We start from the raw sequence: 22,202 nt of genomic DNA, 5'->3' as shown, positions 1-22,202 counted from the left end.
ATGAAATAGTGACATTTCCCCAGTCGGGGGCAATTAACTAAATAGCCTCCATCAGGCTTCAGGGTGGCAAACTGTACGCGCCTTTATGATGAGGTCACATTTCCAAACCGGGTCCCAGCCGGGCAGTCTTATGGAACTAAAAGTATGATAAAAAAAGTAAAAAAACAAAAAAACAACAACACAAAAACAAAAGGTTGAAAAATTTAATAATGTTTTCGCAAATAATCTATTTGCGTATATTCTTGATATAAATTGTTGATTTTTGGTTAATCGAAACAGCCCGGCCGGGCCCCGGTTTGGAAATGTGACCTCAGCATTATGTACCAACTCTCCTGGCATGTTATCTGTCTATTTGGTCGATTTCTACTCTTTCCACGCAATTCCAGCCGCCTCTAAATCCTGTTAGAGGCCTAGTAGAGGCTAAGAAAGGAAATAAGCGTTTAGAAAAGTCAAAATATGATTCTTCTTGTCCCATATTCAAGCCTGCTAATCAATTGCAAGGTTGCTTGTTCAACCGGATTTCTGGCTTGACTTGACTTGTTTGACATCATATTGCAGGGATGCTCTGCCTTTAGTAGCCTGGCACCCAAGCTTATACTAGTATATGTATCTTGGTCAGCTTGCCAAAGCCACAGAAGTCTGAATACGAGGCTACTAACCAGGTGAAGTGAGAAAACGAAAAACGAGCACCGTTGTAGCCTCGATCTCCCAGGCTCCTCAGGCTGCAAGAAAAACAGTGGAAATCGGCCAAATACTGAAATAGATTGTGTTGTAAGTCAGAGGAGTTTGCCAGCTAAAGGAGTACAGTTTGTATCCTGGATGGGGTACGGGCAACGAAAGTCTAGCCTAGCCTCTACCAGGCTTCGGAAGGCGGCTGGAAAGGGTAGAAACTGGCCAATAGAGAGATAACATGCCGAGGGAGTTGGTCCGCTAGAGAGTACATTTTGGGGGCAAAATGGAAAGTCTCTAGCCTCTACCAGGCTTCGGGAGGCGGTTGGAAAGAGTAGAAATCGGCCAAATAGAGAGATAGCATGCCTGGGGAGTTAGTCATTTGCGTAGAGTTTGTCTGCTGGGAGAGAACATTTTGCCGCAAATGACTAACTCCCCAGGCATGCTATCTCTCTATTTGGCCGATTTCTACTCTTTCCAACCGCCTCCCGAAGCCTGGTAGAGGCCTGTAGTGAAAGTCACCACTCAGAGGAGAGAGGCGTTTATAAAAAAGATACGCAGCAAAAATGCACAAAGAACGCACGTCTAAATGCTTGGACACGGCGCTATTTCTCTGCCATTACGCGCACGCGGCAGGCTCTTACACACGGTTTACTCTAGTTGGAGAGGCAGAAGCATAAGTTACACAAACAAACCAACAGTGCCACATGTGCGCCTCAGCAGCCCAACTCAGAACGGGACGGACCTGGAGGCGCCGAAACCCGACCGCGCGCCGTCACGCAGCTATGTCCCTTACGGCGCTGCTGATTGGCTGGCGGTGGGAACCCTCGCGCCGTGATTGGTGGAAGCCCCAGCGGCCGGGTGACAGCGTGGCTGGGATAAGTGTGCCGGCGGGGCCGCCTGGAGTTCAGTGTAGAGACACAACTTCGCAGAAACCACGTCGGAGTCAAAGAAAAGAGTTTCGCCGCATTCCGTACGCGTTAGCAGTCCTCCAGAGATATCTAAATCGCCGCGATTTCGCCTGATCTGCTTCCAGGGTGTACGTTTTAGCTAAACCTTCCTCTCGGCATCTCTGTATAAATTTGCTGGAGTAGAAGAAAACGGGTTGTCAAGTCGAAGAAGAAAACTTGGCAAGAACCTCGGAGAAGTCCTGTCAAGAGAGGAAAGAAAAAACGCGACTGCTTCGCAGGATCAAGTCCGTCTCAGCGTGAGGAAATCCAGCGGCGCCAGAATGGCTTACCAGGCGGGACAGGGCTTCGGCAGGCCCGAGGGGGAGGACGCGTACGGTCCGGCGGGGCTGCTCGCCATACCGGGACCGGCGGTTAGCGGGAGTCCGCCCGCGCCCAGGCAGCACTCCATCGCCGGGATACTGGGCGCAGCGTCGCCGCTAGACACCGCAGCCAAGTCCGGTGAGAAAAGTTCGTTGTTTTTTATATGCACGTAACTTATAATTTAGTTATTTTTTCACACTCAGGTGGAATTTCCCTTCTCTCTAGAAAAAGATACCAGTGCAAAATAAGACAGCATAAGAACACGCCCAAAATAAGTCAAAACCCAAGTCTCTCCCAAATGCGTGTCATCTAACGATGAGAAGCGATTGTTGTTTTTAGGTTCGTGCCTTAATTCGTCTTACTCTCTCATTTGGACTTCCCCATCCCAGATGTGTGTCATCTAATTTCAACAATTAATCCTGGCCTTCTAAACGGATAAAGACCGTAAAATCGTCGTAGTTTTCTCTTAGTACTTCCTTCCACCAACCTTCTTGCTTCCACTTTTAAAACTCATCATTATATCAGCAAACCTCGACAGGTAGATCGAGGTGGAAAATCTGTTCGTGGTTGGTGTTGTCTCGTCTTGGCCAACAGTATGTTATGCTTGTATCGCTTCCCAGTCGGAGTTCAGACACGCGAACAACGTGTGGAAAACTTTTCGTTGTAAAGTTGGGAATTCCGGAAAACCGTTTAAAATTAAAGTAACTTGTACTTAGTGACAAAGCTGAAATTGCCACCGAAACAGTCGTTTCTTACATGCATTATTGACAACTTTCATAACTTCATGATCACCTTTCTTTTGCACTCTTGTTAGATAGTTTGTTTGACCGACGGGTGGTTACTAGTATGTTATGTCGTACTATTACTTGACACTTCAGATATATGAAGATATATTACCTTGTGCGCGTATGAGTGCCTGTACCGTATACGCGTAAGTAGTCTTAAACCTTCACTCTCATCAACTTAACCGTTATAATGTGTCCCCTTCACCCGTACCTTTTTCTTTGTATTTGCGGTATATACGGTATAGATATGATTTTCACAATGCAAGGGCACCATAGCCTCTACCAGGCTTCGGGAGGCGGCTGGAAACGGGTGCGGCAAACTGTTCTCCCCAGCAGACCAACTCCCACGGGCATGCTATCTCTCTATTTGACCGTAGTCTTTCCAGCCGCCTCCCAAAGCCTGATAGAGGCTAATTAGCTAAAAGAACCAGTCTATTTTTTCATGGGTTATTTTGTATTGTTCTTTAGCTTTATAGACCACTTTCCACGGAATTCCGCCCACCTTGAATAAACCAGCCACCTCCCGAAGCCTGGTAGAGGCTATCGAAGCCTGGTAGAGGCTATATTTGATCGGGTATTTTGTATTGTTCTTTACTTTAGACCACTTTCCACGGAATTCCGGCCACCTTGGATAAACCGTTTACCACTTCCTAAACCCCGGGAGCAGGAAAAATAATGTTTTCTTTCCAGACCGGGTTGTTGTCGTTCCTCCTGCCTGTGGCGCGCACGGTTCTGTGAAACGCCGCTAATTACAAGAAACAACAGAAAAACAGGATACCGAGAAAAATCTGTTTTCCTTTCCACTAGACGTCAAGCGACCGATCCAAAACTAGATTTGTGTGAGCCTTAATTTCACATATTTTGGAATTTGATGCACGATGATTTAATTGACAGCAAAACACAAGAAAGTACAGAACGATTTTGTAAAAATTTGTTTTCCTTCGCTAGTCCGTGGACCAGACGACGATCACTCGACTATTTCACGATTGTAATATGATGCAAGAAGTTTGATTTCACACGCGAAACGTTTTTAAAAATCGTTCTTTTAATTTATTTTGAATCTTTATCCATGAAATATTAGCGATCAGTCAAATGTTTTGGTGTTCAACCAAACTGTCAACCCTTCTTCAGGCACAGTTTTAGCTCCTTGCATTTAGACATTTTCAAAGAACTCACTTTTATTGTGTAGATTTGGAAGTTTTTTGTACTCCGTTATGCTTATGTAAGGTCCTTGCTCGTCGGTAGCAGCCTCAAGTCTGGTGGAAAGGCGCTTATAAACGCGATTTGACCGCCCGTGTGAATCGCTTTGTTTACTTTCGCATCAAACCTCTGATTGCGGAGTGAGGGACCGGGTACACACAGGAGTACACACATTACAGCACGATTAGAGCTTGGTTCACACGGGCCGGTCACACTTCTCACTCTAACGCGAAGTAAACATCGCGGCGCCTGCCGTTTCGACACGCGGTCTGAGGTAGTTCTCTCGGGACGGCGTGATTGCCTCTACCAGGCTTCGGAAAGCGGTAGTAAAAAATAGAAATCGGCCAAATAGAGACTAAAGAGAGATAGCATGCCGGGGGAGTTGGTCCGCTGGAGAGAACATTTTTCGGGAGCGGCAAAATGTTCTTTCCAGCAGACCAACTCCCCCGGCATGCTATCTCTCTTTAGTCTCTATTTGGCCGATTTCTACTCTTCCCAGCCGCCTCCCGAAGCCTGGTAGAGGCTATGTAAGTCTGCCTGGCCTGTGGAGAGTAGTAACTAGGCTAGACGAACAAGTTGACTTGTTTTATCCGCCGTCTCCAGACCGGGGAGTTGTTCTGCTGCCGTGTTCTTAGGTCAGGATTAGGCTTGTCAGGCAAGGCGGCTTTCGGGTAATGACTTGGTCTGTTCTCTGACACAGAGAGACGATTATGTCTACCCTGGTTATCGCTAATCTTAGCTGCGGTATTTGTTGTGCTCTTTTGTCGTTCAGAACGTCACACGAGAAATAAAAGTATATAGCAGCTGTATTTTAAAAACATGAAGAAAGAAGTAAGGAAAAGACAGGAGAAGAAAAGATTCTCTGACCTACAGATTAGTAAGAAGTTAAAGTAGTCCACAGAAGGAAGGTTTGTCCGACCATCTGCTTTCACATTTTGACTTCCTGGCAACCACTTCACAGGAAAAATAGTGTAGAAAATAGCACGAAGAAAGAAGACATGTATAAAGGAAAGACAGCAGAATTTAATATTCCTTGCTCGACGATGTAAGGAAAGATGATTTTCTGACCATCTGCTGGTACACCGACAGTCCTACTCGACACGGTACCTGAATGTCAGCCTTTTTAGCTGTATGAGACCGCCCCGGTCCCCGCCACATGCAGCGGGAGCACCGGCCAGACTCGGCGGCACCAGCGGCCACCTGCCCCCGCCGGGGGTTCGCGAAGGCCCCGGTCAGACATCCACCCCGCCTAGTCTCCACCAGACTCCTTTGCTGGCTGAATAAATAGCAGAAATCGGCTAAGGGGAACATCATTGGCCAGATGAATTGGCCGGCCATAGAGGGTCCAGCTTGCCTGCCGATTTCTACTATTTATTCAGCCTGCAAAGGAGTCTGGTGGAGACTATGACCCCGTTCATACCAGACTTTTAAAAACCGGTTGAAACCGCTAAATAATAAGCGGAGGAAAACCCGGCTAAAACCCTTAGCGTTCATACCAGACTTTTCATAACCGGTTTTGTAAAAACCCTGTCCGGTGAATATTCAATTAATCGGCCATGACTGCAGTTTGAATAACCGTTCCTCCCGCTCTTCCAATTGTTGTAGCCTTCTTGTATGCTTTCTTCAGGTTCTTTACCTTTAATATACTGCAGCACTGATCCTTTATCTTTGAGAAACAAGGCTCCTCCATCCAACATTTTTGTTTCGGTAGAGCCCCCCCCCCCAGCTTTTTCGAATTCGGCGACTCCTGCTCTCCAAAAATAAGTATCAGGAGCGTCCCGACCGCCGACCAGGTTGCGTATGCTGATTCCATAGCAAAATGAAGAAAAACCGTGGAAAAACAGTGGAAACGAACTCAAATTGGTCAAAACAACGCGATCAAAAAAGCTTGGAGGTCGCACACGGCCAGGATGCTGACCCCGTGACCCCGGAATTATGACGCAAAAACCGGTTTAATAAACCCTTAGCGTTCACACCAGGTTTTTCGGTGGAAAAACCCCTCAAAAACCACCTCCCGAGGTGGTTTTTGAAAATCGGATTTAAACCCCTAAAAAACCGGTTAATTTGCGTTCACACCAGGTTAAATAAAAACCAGTTTTTGAAAAACCGGTTGAAACCGCTAAATATTAGTCTGGTATGAACAGGGTCTAAATATAAGTCTAGTATGTTCCAGTCCAGACTCGGCGGCACCAGCGGCCACCTGCCCCCGCCGGGACACATCTGCCCCTCCCCGGGACGCCGGCAACCCGAGCCGCGAAGTCGGGCCGCCGCACAGCCAGCCGCTTTGATCCGGCAGATTCGCTAGGAAAACTCAAGACGGCTTCTGGACGGGGTCTAATCCCGGCTTGTCGTAACTCATTTTACACAGCCAAGGCTATGAGCGCTGAAAGGTGGACCTGGAGGTAACTTTGCGCAATTTGCAGTTGTGAACTTAGCAGCGACGAATGTGCACGGAAAGCTGACAAAATCAGTTCTGGTGTCGTGCAGTAAATAAAGAAGTAGAAACAACTTACCCCCTGCCCGCTTCCTCTCATAAAATAAACAGTTGGTTTGACCACTTCTCCTTTGTATGTATTATCAAGGAATATATAGATAGAAATATTGAAAGCTCCTTGGTATTATTGAAGTAGTTGTAAGGCTTGAAGTTGAACCACTCACGCCGGGATGGATATACCTCTACTATTTTCGATGCGTGCGATGGACTCTTATCGTGTTCGAGGTGTGGCTCTCCTCTCCTTTGTAGCTTTCCGTCCCATCCGAAAGGACGTCTCTGACCAAACGCTAGTTACTCACCTGCGCGCGAAAAATGAGGAATAGACAAGTGTAGTTTCCAAGGGCACAACAGTAAGATCTGCAAGGGACTCGAACTTTCAGATTGTAGATGCCAGACCTGTGAAGGACACTAGTAGACCAAAAGTTATCCAGTGTGCAGGGCATAACTTTCAGCCTAGTGTGTTGTGTGTGTGGCACTGGCACCCAGGCTATAACCTAACCATAACTTGCACAAGGCCACCTTTGCCGATTCTAACTAACCTGTATTTCCCTCCCACTTACCCAGATGACGGCCATCACTCCACCAGTGACGACGAGAACAGGGTCCCCCTGACCAGCGCCGACCCGAAGCCGGCAGACCCCGCCTCGCCCGGCCGGGACCGGGAGCCCGGGGACGACTCCTCGGAGGAGAGCTCCTCTCACGCCGCCGGGGACAAGAAGAAGAAGCGCAGGAACAGGACCACTTTTACCAGGTGGGTTGTTAGCACGGCTGAAGGTCCGCAAGCCCAAACATGTTTAAATTATCGTTGAAGAGATTCATTTGTCACGTAAAGATGCAGTTCCTAGTGAATTCTTTCATCAGTGACAACTTGGAAGGATAAGGATACTAACCTCCAAATTTTCGATGGCTATCAGTCAACTCCGTGAACAAGATGGACTGATAGCCATCGAAAATTTGGAGGTTAGTATCCTTATCCTTCCAAGTTGTCACTGATGAAAGAATTCACTAGTAGATGTTTAAAGTAATCTTTAAACTTGTAATGTTGCAGACATGAGCGAGTAAAAGTCTTAAGTGAAGGATCCTTCAAAACCTTGACCGAAAATTATATAATTTCAGGTAAACGTATTACGTAATGAGACTCAATCAACGTTTGAAGGTTTCATAAGTCAGGCTTTTACCAGATAGCTTCTAAGGTCTGCCGTCAGTGACTAAGAATGAACTGAAGCAAGTTTAGCATTGTACTACAAGGGCAATCTGTTTTATAAACGTGTGTCTGGATCAATATGTAACTGAGTTACTGAACAAATCAAGGTATTACGTGTCTTCAGACTCATTCTCAGTCACCTATAAAAGTTAGTAGTGGATAATCTCAAACGCCCAACTCATTCAGTTTTTTGCTTTGTAAAAGTTGTATTACATACGCAAAATTTCTTTCTTTAATTGAAAATTAAAATACTGGTGTCCAGTAATTGCTAGATTTATTGTGCATTACGTAACCTTCTACGTGAATCATCTACGCAACCTTCCGCCGTTTTTATTCTGACCCGCCCCCATGTTGTTTTTGTGCTGACGTAGCTTCCAGCTGGAGGAGATGGAACGCGTGTTCCAGAAGACACATTACCCGGATGTGTACATGCGCGAACAGCTGGCTCTCAGGGCGGACCTCACGGAGGCCAGGGTGCAGGTCAGAGACTTTGTTTGTTTGTTTGTATGTCTGTCTGTTTAGAGTCCGCCAAAGGTAAGTTTTTTCGAGCACCTAATTTCACACTTCAGCGCGTCCAGGCAAGATTTTTGCGCCAAAACGTAACAGAAAATACAAATTATTTAAATTTTCTCATCTACATTGTCATTTTCGATAACTTATTAGCGTCGATATTTCACCTTGTCGGCAACTCAGCGCAGCTCGAGAATAAGTTGCGCAGAGGAGTGGGCAGTTTTTCAAGACGTTTTTGTGGCGTAGCGACGTTGATCTTTTAATCCCTAAACGTCATTTTGAACCCAGGTAGGCTTACAAAGCAAGAAAATGTGTAAAACAACGATGTTTGAAATGGTTGAAGTTCTACATAATATCGCATAATATCAAATTAAACGGGAAAAAGTTTAAAGTAGCAGTAAATTATTACTCTCCAAGCAGAGGTTGTGGGGGAATGATCGTTAGCTTTTTATGTATGGCCGTTTTTATTGTCGGTACCCCCGTCGGTGGCCGCAGATCTTCTCTGGCCAATGGATACTGCCTGGCCAATACTGTCTTTTTGCCACCGAGAGGGATCTGCTTGGAGATTAGTAAATTATGTACTAGTAGCAGCTGTATTTCACTATTTGTGTAATCATGTAAGGAAATACAGGTTTCTGTCCATCTGCTGGTACATGGTGTGTATGAGAGAGAACTCGGAGGTTCTCACATGTACAGAGGCCGGGGTGCAGGTGAGCAGCGTTTATTTTATCACGTGGCAGAAGTCATCAGAAACGTCCCCAAGACCGGATATATCTGAACTCAATACGTACATGTTGGGGGGACCCTCACCTCGGGTGTCAAACTGCTGCACGTACAATCTCTACCAGACTCAAAAGGGTGCTGGAGATACAGCTGTGGTAGAAATTGGCAAAATACTGAATGGTACACCAGAGGACGATATCCGGCCATAGGAGTACACTTTGAATGCAATAAATAGTTCACTAAAAGACATTTAAAGAGTAGGGGTGCCTCGGCTACGTGGTTGGCAAATGGCAACTACATGTACTTGAAAGCATTATGCAGTATTTGTTCTCAGTTGAAGATACCAAAAGAAGAAGATGGACTGTAAAAGATATGTTAGCATTTTTCTGTCAGCACGTAGAGACTACTAGAGGTGGCCAGTGAGGTAATCTCAGTCCTTGCGCCGAAGTGCAGTCAAATGGTGGCATGATTCAAAATGTTAAAAAGAGAGAGTGTCAATTGAGTAGTAATTGGTCTCGGATAATCGGTACTTTGACGTTGACTGAGAATAACCGTTGTCTGAAACATGCTGCAGAATTTTTTTCCAAACAAGCCGGTCTGTGTCTATCTACTACGGAAAGCTACTGCGCACACTTGGCACCTCCCTGTAGCCTGTTTATATGCCCGGGTATTCCGACACCTCTGAGAGGAGTTTGCACTTTTGAACCTTTTCTGTTATTCCGGGTAATCAGACCTGTTATCGGCAGGTCAGGGTCGGGCGGTGATAAGATAAGGACTCGGCTTGTCCATCGGCAGGACGGGGAGTATGGGCCGGATCGGTTCTCTCTGTGTTGTGGGGAACTCTGAAAACAGTGCAAAGCCTCCGGACAACACTGCAGCTTTCTCCTACTCCTAGCATCCACCAGGCTTTGCTAAGGACCCGGCTTGTGGATCGGCACAACAACGCTACTAGCATCCACTAGGCTTTCCTAAGGGCTTGGCTTGTGCGTCACCAGGACGGGGAGTATGGTCGGGATTAGCCTGGGTTCCAGACCCATAGCACACTGGACACAAATATGTCAGTGAGCCTAGCACACTGAGATATTTTGTGTCCAGTGTGCTTTGGGTCTGGCATCCAGGCTAGGTCGGGATCGGTTCTCTCTGTGTTGTGGAAAACTCTATGTCTGAAAACTGTACAAAGCCTCGGAGCTGACAAAAAGTCCTAAGGCATCAATGAAGCTAGGTAAACACAACAACGCTGCAGCTTTCTGCTAGCCTCCATCAGGCTTTCCTAAGGACCCAGCGTGTCTGTCACCAGTATAGCTAGTATGGTCGGGATCGGGTCTCTCTGACTCTGTTGTTGGGAACTCCGAAAACAGTACAAAGCCTCTGAGCTGACAATGTCCTGACACTTGTTCGTTAGAAAAGAAAGAAAAACTCCAAAGTGTCTGTCACCGAGGCTACTGTGGTATGAGAACAGCATTTTCCTTGGGGAAGGTCTGAACTCTGAAGTCTAGTCCTCCCCACAGCGTATCACGTCACTGTTGTGGGCACCGCTACTGTTACTAACACTACAACGTCTCGCAGCTGACAAAGTTCCCGTGGAAGTTCACCTAACACAACTCTCAACCGTTAACTCCTGACTTGGAATGTTTCTCGTCCCAAAGGAAGATCGGGGTTTGTAGAGTAGATTTTCTCACAGATAAAAAGACAGCAGTTGGCACCGAAATGCTTATAAGATTGTCTGTACATCCTACTAACACTGTTAACTGTAAAACTGTGACAGGAGGGGGCGTTAATTTGGGTGCTATTCACTGACAGTTACCGTTCAAATAAACGCCTTCCCTTCAAGTTGTTGGGTCATTATACTTTTATTATCAAAATATTCTCCCTTTATTATATTGCAGCGCCTACCTATGCACAAATCTTGCAAGTAAATGTGAAAAGGTTGAGTGTAACAAGTCGTTCGGTGTGATGTATCTAGCTGCCGCCGCGCCGCGTGCCTGCGAAGCTGGTGTGTTACCCCGAAGGGAGGTTATATCGGCTATACAGATACAGATACAGTTATAGACATCCTTTCAACAAAATCAGCTTGGGACAATCGAATCATCCCTCGCTCATTTGTGCACTTTTGCTGCTCTCCAAGTGCAGATAAGGTTTGTTTTGGACGTTTTAAAGGCGGTTCGTCGTCTTTCTAATTTGTCAGTTCTTCTTCAATGGGCCTTTAATGGCTTTATAATATACCAAGGAATATGAAAAGCTGTCAATGTAGCTGCGTAGAAAGCCCACCAAAACGCCTAAAATATACAACCCTAACAACAAAGAGAGCACACTTTTGGGACGGCCACGAAACAAGTTCATATCGAGACCCGTAAGTAACGCGAGAACGCCCCGCTTCCACTGGGGAAATATCGGCGATAATGACCGATCGTGACCCCATTTCTGCAGGAATGCGCCGGGCGGCTCCCTTACTGATGTGTCGGCTGCCGATACCCTACAACCGCTAGCCTCCAAAGCATGCCAAAAACTGGGCGGTTTGGGGGTCTTCAGGGTCTCTGGGAGCTTTTATATGCTATTTTCTGATTGCATATAGACAACATAGCCGGCCTGGTTGAATTACCCCCGTTTTTAAAACTGGTCTAATCAGAAAACAGCCGAAGACCACCAAATCCCCAGTTCTATAAGCCTGATACGGAGGCTAGGCTGCCGGGCCGCTGCCAACTTGGTGGAACTTGAAATATTTCTGCTTCGCCCGGAGGAACTTTGGGCTTTAGAGGATTATATAGTCTTCCTGTAGAAAAAAAAAAGAAAAGTTGGTACAGTTATGTTTTGTTGACTTTTACCTTCACGAAAAAAGTTATGTTTTCCGTAGCGTTTGTGTTTGTGTGTTTGTGCATGTGTGTGTGCGTGCGCGCGCGTGCGCGCGTGCGTGTGTGTGTGTCTGTCTGTAAACACAATGATTCAAGAAGGCTTTAGATATCGATGTGCTGTCTTGATATTTAGACCCCCTGGCGTTAAACACCGTCATTGTTTTTAGTGTGGGAAATCTGTTAAATTTGAATTTGTCGGTTGCTAATATTTCTCCGCACTATTGACTTCATGTTTTTTTTCTTCCATTTCAAAGTTATGTAATGCTGCCCAAACGACATACCTTGTGCTGAATGACTCGCACGTGCTTCTGTTGACCTGTCTCCTGTCTCCCCCGCGGAGTTTTCACGGCACCACGTTTTTTACTGCAGATTGTATGAACCTTTCTCACGCGACCAGCTCAGAATTATGGTCGCCTCATGCCCTCATCTGAAAGCTATGGTTGTCTCTTGGCTGGGATCCAACTGACGGTCTTGAACGGCTTCCTCAAGTTCCTGAGTTTCCTAGAAAAAGAGGAAGGTCGTCTGAATCATGTCATGTACTGTTCAGAATCGGTGATTATTTTGTCTTTTTTTCTTTAATAAATGGCATTTTATGAGCATAGCATATAGAAAGAGTTTAGTTTTAACTTAAGATCATCGCGCAAAGTCAGGGCACTATAGGGCAAATGAATGAACCTAAACTAAAAAGAACCCGTTTATATCTTGTTCTGTGGAACAACTTGCCTCAGATCCTCCCTGTCTATGGCGAACTTTCTCGTATAAGAGATCGATACTTTAGGAAATAGTTACGTTTCAGGGAAGAGTCCCGGCTGACTCAGAAAACGTTGCGAAGAGTTGTTCTGCTGGTGAGAACAGTTTGAAAAATATACTCTATAGCGGACCAACTCCCCCGGAATGCTATCTCTCTATTTGACCGATTTCTAGTCTTTCCAGCCGCCTCCCGAAGTCTGGTAATATACTAGTAGTCTCTACGGTACCAGACTCACTACGCTGGCTATATATGATATAGGAGAATATTTGCCAGGGGAGTTTGGCCGTCTTGGGGTTTGACTGGCCGCGCAGGGATAGAAACTACTAGTACCTCCGGGGGAGTCCCCGCGACCGGACTCCCTTGGCCAATTTTACTCTCTTTTTTTTGCCGAATTCTACGATCCGTATTCCCGTAGAAAGGCCTGGTGGAGGCTACAGTTTCCCTAGTACCCAGCATCTGCTCCGAGCCGAGTCCTCAGCACTTCCCACCATCTGGTGACCAGAAGTTAATGAGATTTGAGACAAATCATCTCCCGTCACTGGAGCCACGGTCTCCACGGGGAGCCCCGCAGGTCCGCCCCGGCACAAGACAAATTATAAACTGTTATTCTAGATGGGCGCTCTCAAGTGGCTCGTCCTAACGACAGACAAACTTTTTCAGGAGAAGTTTTATCGTTGGTAGCCTCCAACAGGCTTTTCTACAAGGCGGCCAAACTCCCCTGGCAATTATTCTCCTATATATTTAGCCAGTGTAGTTAGTCTGGTAGAGACAAATTATAAACTGTTATTCTAGATGGGCGCTCTCAAGTGGCTGGTCCTAACGACAAACTTTTCCAGGCGGTTCCTGGGACGTTAGGGCTGGTATAAAACATGTCTGGGACGTAAAGGACAATTTCCTGCACATAGGAATCCAGTTGAATCTTTATGATCCAGACAAGAGACAAACTGGATTCAAGTACACAGTGATTGGGAGAAACACGTTTTCTTTTCTGTCTCTGCTCTCTTCTTGCACAGTGGCTTTCGGAGTTTCGGTGCCTTACGAGATCGTCTTTGCCAATCCTGTAAATTTTGTGACATTTTCGTTAGGAAAGCACGTCGGCAAGTCAACTGGGAGAAAAGACCTGTTTAGGATTTAGGAGCTTTCATCTTGTCTTGTAGAAACGTCCTTTGTCAAACCTGTACTATAAACAACGTCTGTGTAGGGACAAAACTGGCTGTTGTGACCGCATTTGGTGGTCTTGCAAGAATGGAAAAATATTAGGTAATTTGTATTGGATAATTTGTTTCTAATCATAATAATGATGATGATGATGATGATGAATTTGTTTCAATTGACCACCTGTCAACATCGCCCTCCCTCTCCCGAATGATCTTTGGCAGTTTTGAGAGGTTCTTCCACCCCACGTCTGCTTGGCCCTGCCCCCCGCTGGCTGTGATGTGATGTTGATGAGGTGTCAGAAGTCTATTTCCCGCCCTATCCGTGATTAGCCTCTACCAGGCTTCGGGAGGCGGCTGAAAAGAGTAGAAATTGGCCAAATAGAGAGATAACCTGTACTCTCTAGCGGACCAACTCCTTCAGCATGTTATCTTTTTTTCTTGCCAATTTCTACTCTTTCCAGCCGCCTCCCGAAGCCTGGTAGAGGATCCAAAGCCTGGTAGAGGCTTACCCTGGAAGCCAGAACTCGTTTTCCGGGCCGCAAGAGCCCTTCGCCCGCTGGTGCGGGGGTGGGGGGATTTTGGCTGGACAAACCCCTCGGGCTCAACTCCCCCGTAGCAGTAATTTAGATAGGCGGGCGAAGGGCTCTTTGCTGCCGAAGGAAAACGGCTAACGGCCCGATACTAGTTTGGCATCCAGGGTAGGTAGAGGCTAGGCCGTGATGTGATGATGAGGTGTCCAGCCGCCTCCCGAAGCCTGGTAGAGGCTAGGCCGTGATGTGATGTTGATGAAGTGTTCAGCCTCCTCACGAAGCCTGATAGAGGCTATATTAAAGCTATGAATTGTCAGAGACTCCATTTCCCGCCCGTTCCGTCCACCTCCTGAAGCCTGATAAAGGCTAGGCCGTGATGTGAAGTTGATGAGGTGTCGGGCAGTCCATTTCCCGCCCCGTCCGCCCGCCTCCCCCGCAGCTCACGCGGCACTTCCGCGGCACTTCTCCTCTCCTCTCCGGCCGGCCCGCCGCTTTGATCTGCCCCCGTCTGGCGGGAAGACACGAGGCGGACAGCGAGGGGATGGGCCGGGAACTGATCTCACAGCAGATCTTTTGGTGGCTGCAAAGACAGTATTTATTGAAGATTAATTGGCAAGACAGTATCATATTGGCAGGGAAGTATCAAATTGGCAGAATTGCTTCTGGATCTGTTCTTGACAGACAGGCACCATGTTGTCACGGAGCCACGGGAAGATCAGCTGATCTGCAATATTCCTTGTGCTCAATTTTAACATGGACCATCCCAAAATCCTAGATGGCTCCAGATTAGCTCCCACCGGCCCCAGTTTAATATGGATAATTTTTTTTTTATGATCATGGACAGTCACACTCTATTTTATTATTAAGTTGATCAACTAGATGATTATAACGTACTTGTATGTCATCTTTTGTCTACGTTGGTTGTAGTCCTTGAAAAGTAGTAAACGTGACATCGCTACTACGTGTATATGACTATATCATTGTTCCCTTGATCTCCAGCCTCGGCTTGTGATATAAAATCCGCAATGATGTGATGTATGTGTGCGTGCGGTTCGCCATGTTTGTTCCAACCTTGACGTACGTTGACGAAAGCGGCAACCTTGAAGTTGGAAACAAAACTTCGGTACACGCCTGCCGTGCCCGGGATTCCGTCCAGTGGTGACGGCGCGTGCCAACTTCACGGTCGGAACAGGAAAAGGGTTTGGAGCGGTGGCAGAGATGACTGTCACAGATTCCTTTTCTGTCATACGTGTGGAGTTTCCGTAGTTTCTAGGTAGCAGACTCCAATACCAGACTCCAATGGGTTGTCGGAAAAATCGTAGATTTGGCCAAAATGACTAAAGAATAGTAATTTTTAGCGGGTCATGGAAGTACACTTTGCAATCCATGGGTTGTCCGTTCTATGACAGAAGCAAGGACACGGAAATCGTCTATCGAAAGTTGATCGATTAGATTCGAAGACGTTTTTTTTAAGGAGTTTGACGATTTTTAAGTGGGTTTGAATTTCTACCTATAGGCAGACAATTTTGCGTATGATTTTATTGTAACAATGGAATAGGAATTTCTACCTGTAGGCATTATATTATCGACAATTTTTGCGTATTTATATTATTATTATTATTATTATTTTGAAAATATAGTTCGTCAGGGTTTTGGGAATGTGAAAAATCTGGTGGAAAATTCCAACAGAAACATATCCTCTTCCTATCCCAACGCGTCCCGGGCGTGACCTTGGCGAGAAGTCTCCTCGGAGGTTCTGGGCATGATTCTGAGACATCTTGAGAAGCAGGTGCGTGATTTCTCCCGACTTCAAGACGTTGCTGCAGTCCTAAGATGTTGTTGGAGGCGCATAGCCTCTACCAGGCTTCGGGTGGCGGGTGAAAAGAGTAGGAATTGGCCAAATAGAGAGATAACATGCCAGGGGAGTTGGTTCGTACCGCTACACTAACACAGTACATATTGGGTGAGGCAAACTGTACTCTCTAGCGGACCAACTCCCCTGGCATGCCAGTGTTATCTCTCTATTTGGGCAATTATTAGCCTCTACCAGGTTTCGGGAGGCGGCTGGAAAGAGTGGAAACCGGCCAACAGAGAGAGATGCTTGAGAGCAGGTCAAGGGAGTTTGGTCGAGGATAGAACAGTTTGCCGCTCCCGAAAAACTGTTATCTCTTCGACCAAACTCCCCTGGCATGTTATCTCTCTATTTTTCCTATTTCTACTCTTTCCAGTCGCCTCCCGAAGCCTGGTAGCGGCTACCCGTCCCTCGCAGACGGGGCCCATGTGTGCGGGAATCCCCCTCCCGTTGCGCTGGCGTCAGCGGCCCGGTCGTGCGGTCCGAAGGGCGGGAAAGTTTGGAGGAGGCGCGGTGGGAGGGGGGCGCGCCGCCGTTCGGGGTCACCACCAAACGCAAAGAGAGGGAAGTGGCGCGTCTGGCGGGAGCACAGGGGCGTTTCCGTTTGTCTGCGCTCCCGGAGATTTCAATAACAACTTCGCCAAGTGTTTTGCCAAGTGTTTTGCCACTGCTGAGTAGCCTCTATCAGGCTTCGGGAGGCGGCTGGAAAGAGTAGAAATTGCTAGCCTCTACCAGGCTTCGGGAGGCGGCAAGAAAGAGTAGAAATCGGCCAAATGGAGAAATAGCATGTCAGGAGAGTTGGTCCGCTGGAGAGAACAGTTTGCCGCACCCGACGCCAGACTGTTTCCAGGGTTTACACAGGCCAGCTCCTCGGTCCTAGGATTACCATTGCTGGCGTGATATTAAGCAATCAATCAATCAATCAATCAATCAATCAACTTTATTGCTCAACTATAGTGATACTAAACCTGATCTATTGTGTTTTCTTAACGAGAGTATCATACATTCTGTAATTCAGGAGATATGTCTGTTATTTACAATATGGCGTCGCTTTTGTAGTGACTCATAAATTTTCCAACGTACACTGAGTGATATCTGAGTAGGGCATGTAAGGAGCATATTGAAGAATCTGGTTTTGAATTGGGTCCTTGGAATTGGGTAATGTAACATTAGTTTTGGAAGCTATGGATTGCATCAACTTATGTCATGCTATGGGTCTGGCATCCAGGCTATCAACTTCCCGGAGGTCGCCAAGTGTTTTTGCCATCGCCGTGGCCACGCCAATTGCACTTGTTACTTCCCCGGTTTAAATGCTGTATCGGGTGCACTGAAAACAGCCATTTTCTCCAACTGTTGCGTAAAATAAAAACAAGACTTGCTTTGAAGTAGTTTTGACTTTGAAATCTCATGAAAGTCTCATTAACTTCGCGTCTAATAGTGTACTGTACTTCCACTTTTGTTGCCAAATGGTTTTGAATATCAAACGTTTTGTAGATAAATGACAAGAAAAACGTCTTCTATAAACCATGGTATCTCTCAAGCTTGTACTGTTTTAGTCATGATTCGGTAGTTAACACCCCCAAAGCGCTCCGTCGGCGCGTAATCGCTTATCTCTTATCAACTAGTTGCTGCAAGTCCTTTTGCTTGCTTCGCGATGTGTGTTTGTTTTTGTGTGTGTGTGTGTGTGTGTGTGTGTGTGTGTGTGTGTGTGTGTGTGTGTGTGCGTGTGTGTGTGCGTGTGTGTGTGTGTGTGTGCGGCGCGTTCACGTGTGTGTGTGTGTGTGTGCGTGTGTGTGTGTGCGTGTGTGTGTGTTTGCGCGGCGCGTTCACGTGTGTGTGTGTGTGTATGTGTCTGTGTACGTGCATGCATGTGTGTACGTGCGTGTGTTTGTTCCATTGTGTTGTGCTAGTTTAACACATCTGCGATGAGATAGAGTTCTGCTATCTGCCCGAAGAGTTAACCGGTTTGGTCACGGCGGCTATTGCCAGGCTAGCGTGCGCTCGCCTGTATGTATGTACGTGCGTTTGTGTGTGTTGTTCTAGGCTATCAGTACCACATCTGCAGTGAGAAAAGATAGAGTTCTGCTATCTGCCCGGAGAGTTAACCGGTTTGGTCACGGCGGCTCTATACCCGGCGGTGTCTCGGCAGGAGGGGCGGGGAACATGTCACTGGTGGCACCGCGATGTCGCACCGCCACATGTCGGACCTGAGGGGGGACCCGGGGGAAAAATCTGCACGTCAGTCATAGTATAGTCATGCCGCGGGATGATAGATGTACCGGGCCCAAAACAGAAGAGTTCGGCTAAAAATGTTCAGACCGTCTCCAGAATACTCACTCCCTCATCAAAGACGGAAGCCCCGCTGGGAAACTGTATAGGAAGACACCCAGGGTGTGTCCCAGAAATGTCTGAAATGCGTCACAGAAAAAAAAAAGAAATCGAAAGAAAGGCTAATATCAAGTCAGTCATTAAAAGATATATCATTTAGGACGTGAAGGTGTGTAGAGACTGCTCCGGTCTCCAAAACTGTTAAATCCAAGTCTCCTAACCTAGCACACACGCCAACCGAACCTTTGTCTCTCAAGTCCTGGCCCCGACTGTCTTCAACCCACTAGTTCTAGGGCCGGACAAATTCTCCTGGGCTCAACTCCTCCGTGCCGGTAATTTAGATAAGCGGGCAAAGGGCTCTTGGCTGCCGAAGGAAAACGGCTACCGGCCCGATACTAGTCTGGCTCCCAGGGTATCCACGCATGCACCCACGCTCTACCTTATGGGACTGCCTCAATGCTATTATATGTATCCCATCACACTTGACATGTTGACAACGTCATATACATCTGTGTGATTAAATCGTTCTTTCGTGTGTGCCCGTCCAGGTGTGGTTCCAGAACCGGCGCGCCAAGTGGCGGAAGAAGGAGCGGTTCCAGCAGATGGCCGGAATCCGCCAGGTGGCGCTCGGCGCGGATCCGTACGACATCACCATGGGACAGAGGCAGAACGGGTACACACAGGTGCGTCAAGACGAGACACGGCGTCTTACAAGACGTTTCAGTAAGACAACACATAGCCTGGGTGCCAGACTCTTCCCAGGACCTACATAGGCCAGCTCCTCTGCTCCAGGGCCAACACGCCCCCAAGGAAATTATACCACAGCCTCCTCAGTTAGGTAGCCTGAAAAATCGGCGTTGCCGTCTCAAATCGGATGGCACCCAGGCTATCAGTTTCGATGACCATCGGACGTCCTCATCAGGGCAATTCCTCTTTGAAGATTGCCTTGATGAAGCTGACAGAAGGTCATCGAAATGTCTGCTCTTGTTAAACAAGTGGTTCTGAACAAAGAACTTTGCCACTCAATCATTCAGGTTGGTAATTCAGCAACCTGATAAAATTATTCAGAGATGTAACAGAACCCCTTATAAAACGTTTAGAAAATAATCAGGTGATCTCGAACCAGTTTAAGCTTAATGAGACCAACGAACAGTTTAGCTACTCATCCACTAGTTGAGACCAGAGAAGACAGACGCAATGTACAGCGCAAGTACAAGTTCCTAGTGCCAGGAAATTGATCCAGCTCTTTTCATCAAGTCTAATGAACAGTGGATCCATGCAGCTTAACGCCCCGTCGTGGACTGCAACCCGTCTTAGTAGCGTGCAAGTTAGGCGAACAAATGGTTGACAGATCCAATGAGCTTCTGTTTGAAGCTCCTTGACTTATCCAAATACCATTAGATCATAATGAAATGCCATTTAATAAACGAAGACCTTTATTGCCAAAAACAGTTCCTCAAACAACTGTCTGTGATTTTGGAAACGGTCAGACGTTTATCGTACATATGCGTACATAATGGTTAAATACAGGTCAACAAAAGAATACTAATTGTAATAGCTTTGCAATGATGCCAAGATCCAAAGGTATTCATTTTGTTTTTTTACATCGTCCCCAGGCGCAGCCTGCCCAGTGGACCACCACCACTAACGCCTCCTGCATGCTTGATATATCTGTTATCCTTTGCAATGTTCATCATGCTAATATATGCCTCTTGTTCCAGGCGCAGCCCGCCCAGTGGACCACCACGACTAACGCGTCCTGCATGGCCCCCCAGTCCAACCCCGCCAGCTTCATGGGCGTGGCCACGCAGGCGCACTCCTACCTGACCTCCGCCTCACCACCAACAACCAATGAGGACACGTACCCGAGTCACATGACCACGTCAGCTGGACAGTTCTTCCCCAGTCCGGAATCGGACAGGCGAACGTCCAGTATCGCCGAGCTGAGACTAAAAGCCAAGGAACATAGTGTAGCCATGGGGCTATTCGGGGGCGTCTATGTGCAGTGATTATGTAGGAATTACATAGGAATTATTAAGGCATTCAATGCAATTTTAGGGCCGCAAAACTAGAAATATTCTGAATAAGGCAATCTTTATGATATTGACACACATTAGCATATTTGAATCAGTATTTCAAACTTTGGGCATTTAAAACTGCAGAAACAAGCCTCAAGATCACCCCTATTTTCTATGTGGTACCCCTAAGAATCAATCCAGGTCCTACCAGTAATCGTTTTCCGTCAAAATGTTTGGAATTTTTACTCCATGAGGGTCAAAATACATTAGGATAGTGTGGATCCAACTCACTATGGGGATAAATGACTAGAATATTGACTTCTTGACTTTGAAAATTCTGGTTTCCAAGCCCTAAAAAACTGCAATGGATATCTTAAACATTTAAGACCAAAGTAGTTAGTACCGTATAAATGTCCTGTGCCTTCTTGTACATGTATACTTATTGGAAGGTGATCGTAAAATATGTAAAATGTAAAGAGAGTTTGATGTTCGAAAGTACATTTATCCTTTAAATAATATAGTTTTTTGTCTGATGAAGTTAAATTTGATATTCTTGTAAGGTAAACACGGTAAAAGCGTTGGCTACTATGAGATATTGCTTTGTGTTCGTTTCTCGTTTTTAGCAAAAATGTTATGAATTTGATGGTTATTGTTTCAGTTTGATTCTTACCAATGTGTAACTGCTGTGTCGACGGCGATTTTGTATTCATGATCGTGAATTCCCGTTTTATTTTAGGAAAATCTGGGTGATTAGTATCAAAGAAATTTGAAAAGTAAGTTTCAAATGTTTTAACAATTGAGAACAAAAAAAGTTTAATTTGTGTAAATATGCCAGTTGATATGATAGCTTACTTTGTGTTACCTTTTGATTTTTCTTTTTATTCTTTTTTTCTTTTCCTGTAGTCTTTTGTTTTGACTGAGGAGTATACATAAGGCAGTTAAATATCTGTAAATATGCTGGTTACAACAATATGTGATTTTCTTTCCTTTTGTGTATGTTTTGGCAAAAGTTTTTAAATTCCATTGTGTGTCCTTAGTGGTTTTGTTTGCTCCATGGCGATATTATCAATCGTTAAATTTTCATGATACCACAGGGGAGTACATGTATAAATGATCAGTAAGACAATCAATTCCGAATCACAAAATTGTTGTGGTCTTAGATGTTTTAACCGCAAGTGTGCAAAGACAGTTCTATTTGTGTAAGTATATCCGTTACACGTTGAAGGGACCAGAGTATATATATGTCGTTCAATGTTTCCATTTTACGTATTAGTATGTTTTCGACGTTTGCTATGGCCCGATGCTAAACCAGAATCCCGTACATTCCGTCCTAAACAGTGGAGTATCTCCAAATACGTGATTTTTATTGTACCGTGTTCTCAGATGGAATAAAACAGAGTCGAGACGAACACCCACTGGCTGTGCTGTCGATCATTCCAAAGTTAATTGGATTAGCTAGGAATTTGATGGAGGTACATATACTTATAATTAGAAAAACCCTAAACTACTATTAAACTTAAGCCCTACCCCTACTAACTACTGTGACTGTGTCACCTCGTTAGCTTCCTTGTCCATGGTCTTACGGCAGCACATATGCCTAGAAAAATATATAGATATGGTGTATTAAAACTGCTATTATCCGACAATTATGGTTAATTCTTCTGAATAGCCCGACTAGTTTGCAAAACACGCAGATCCATAGCGATAACGGCAATTAAAGTTAATTCTGATTATCCCGACCAGTACATCCATAGCGATAACAAAATCCACCCAAGAGACGGCACTAACTGTCTCCACAGTGTTCCAACATTTACTACCTAAACCAATCATGCTAAGGGTTGTCGATGATGACGAAGGTCTA

At 46.0% G+C, this 22,202-nt stretch overlaps 1 protein-coding gene across 2 annotated transcripts; it reads left to right on the top strand.

Moving 5' to 3' along the window:
* The first annotated feature begins 1,593 nt into the window (after positions 1 to 1,593).
* Positions 1,594 to 20,415, top strand: LOC109481699 (homeobox protein aristaless-like 4). 2 transcript variants are annotated; one of them, XM_019784286.1, is made up of 5 exons: positions 1,594 to 2,078; positions 6,984 to 7,170; positions 7,995 to 8,103; positions 18,872 to 19,006; positions 20,045 to 20,415. In XM_019784286.1, the coding sequence occupies exons 1-5, from the start codon at positions 1,901 to 1,903 to the stop codon at positions 20,330 to 20,332; spliced, it is 897 nt and encodes a 298-aa protein (XP_019639845.1). In that variant the 5' UTR covers positions 1,594 to 1,900; the 3' UTR covers positions 20,333 to 20,415. The 2 variants fall into 2 exon arrangements, with proteins under 2 accessions (XP_019639845.1, XP_019639844.1); XM_019784285.1 differs by having other exon boundaries at positions 1,594 to 2,087.
* Positions 20,416 to 22,202: the final 1,787 nt, after the last annotated feature.

The sequence above is a fragment of the Branchiostoma belcheri genome, unplaced genomic scaffold (assembly GCF_001625305.1).
Source record: "Branchiostoma belcheri isolate BF01 breed outbred unplaced genomic scaffold, Haploidv18h27 scaffold57, whole genome shotgun sequence".
In the NCBI taxonomy this organism is placed as follows: Eukaryota; Metazoa; Chordata; class Leptocardii; order Amphioxiformes; family Branchiostomatidae; genus Branchiostoma; species Branchiostoma belcheri.
This window is presented reverse-complemented; position numbering and strand designations above follow the sequence as displayed.

Excerpts from the sequence above, each read along its gene's own strand:
- LOC109481699 (XM_019784285.1), top strand. The coding sequence starts at position 1,901 with ATGGCTTACCAGGCGGGACAGGGCTTCGGCAGGCCCGAGGGGGAGGAC. Across the intron at positions 7,171-7,994 it reads AACAGGACCACTTTTACCAG|CTTCCAGCTGGAGGAGATGG; the intron begins GTGGGTTGTTAG and ends GTGCTGACGTAG. Across the intron at positions 19,007-20,044 it reads GGCAGAACGGGTACACACAG|GCGCAGCCCGCCCAGTGGAC; the intron begins GTGCGTCAAGAC and ends CTCTTGTTCCAG.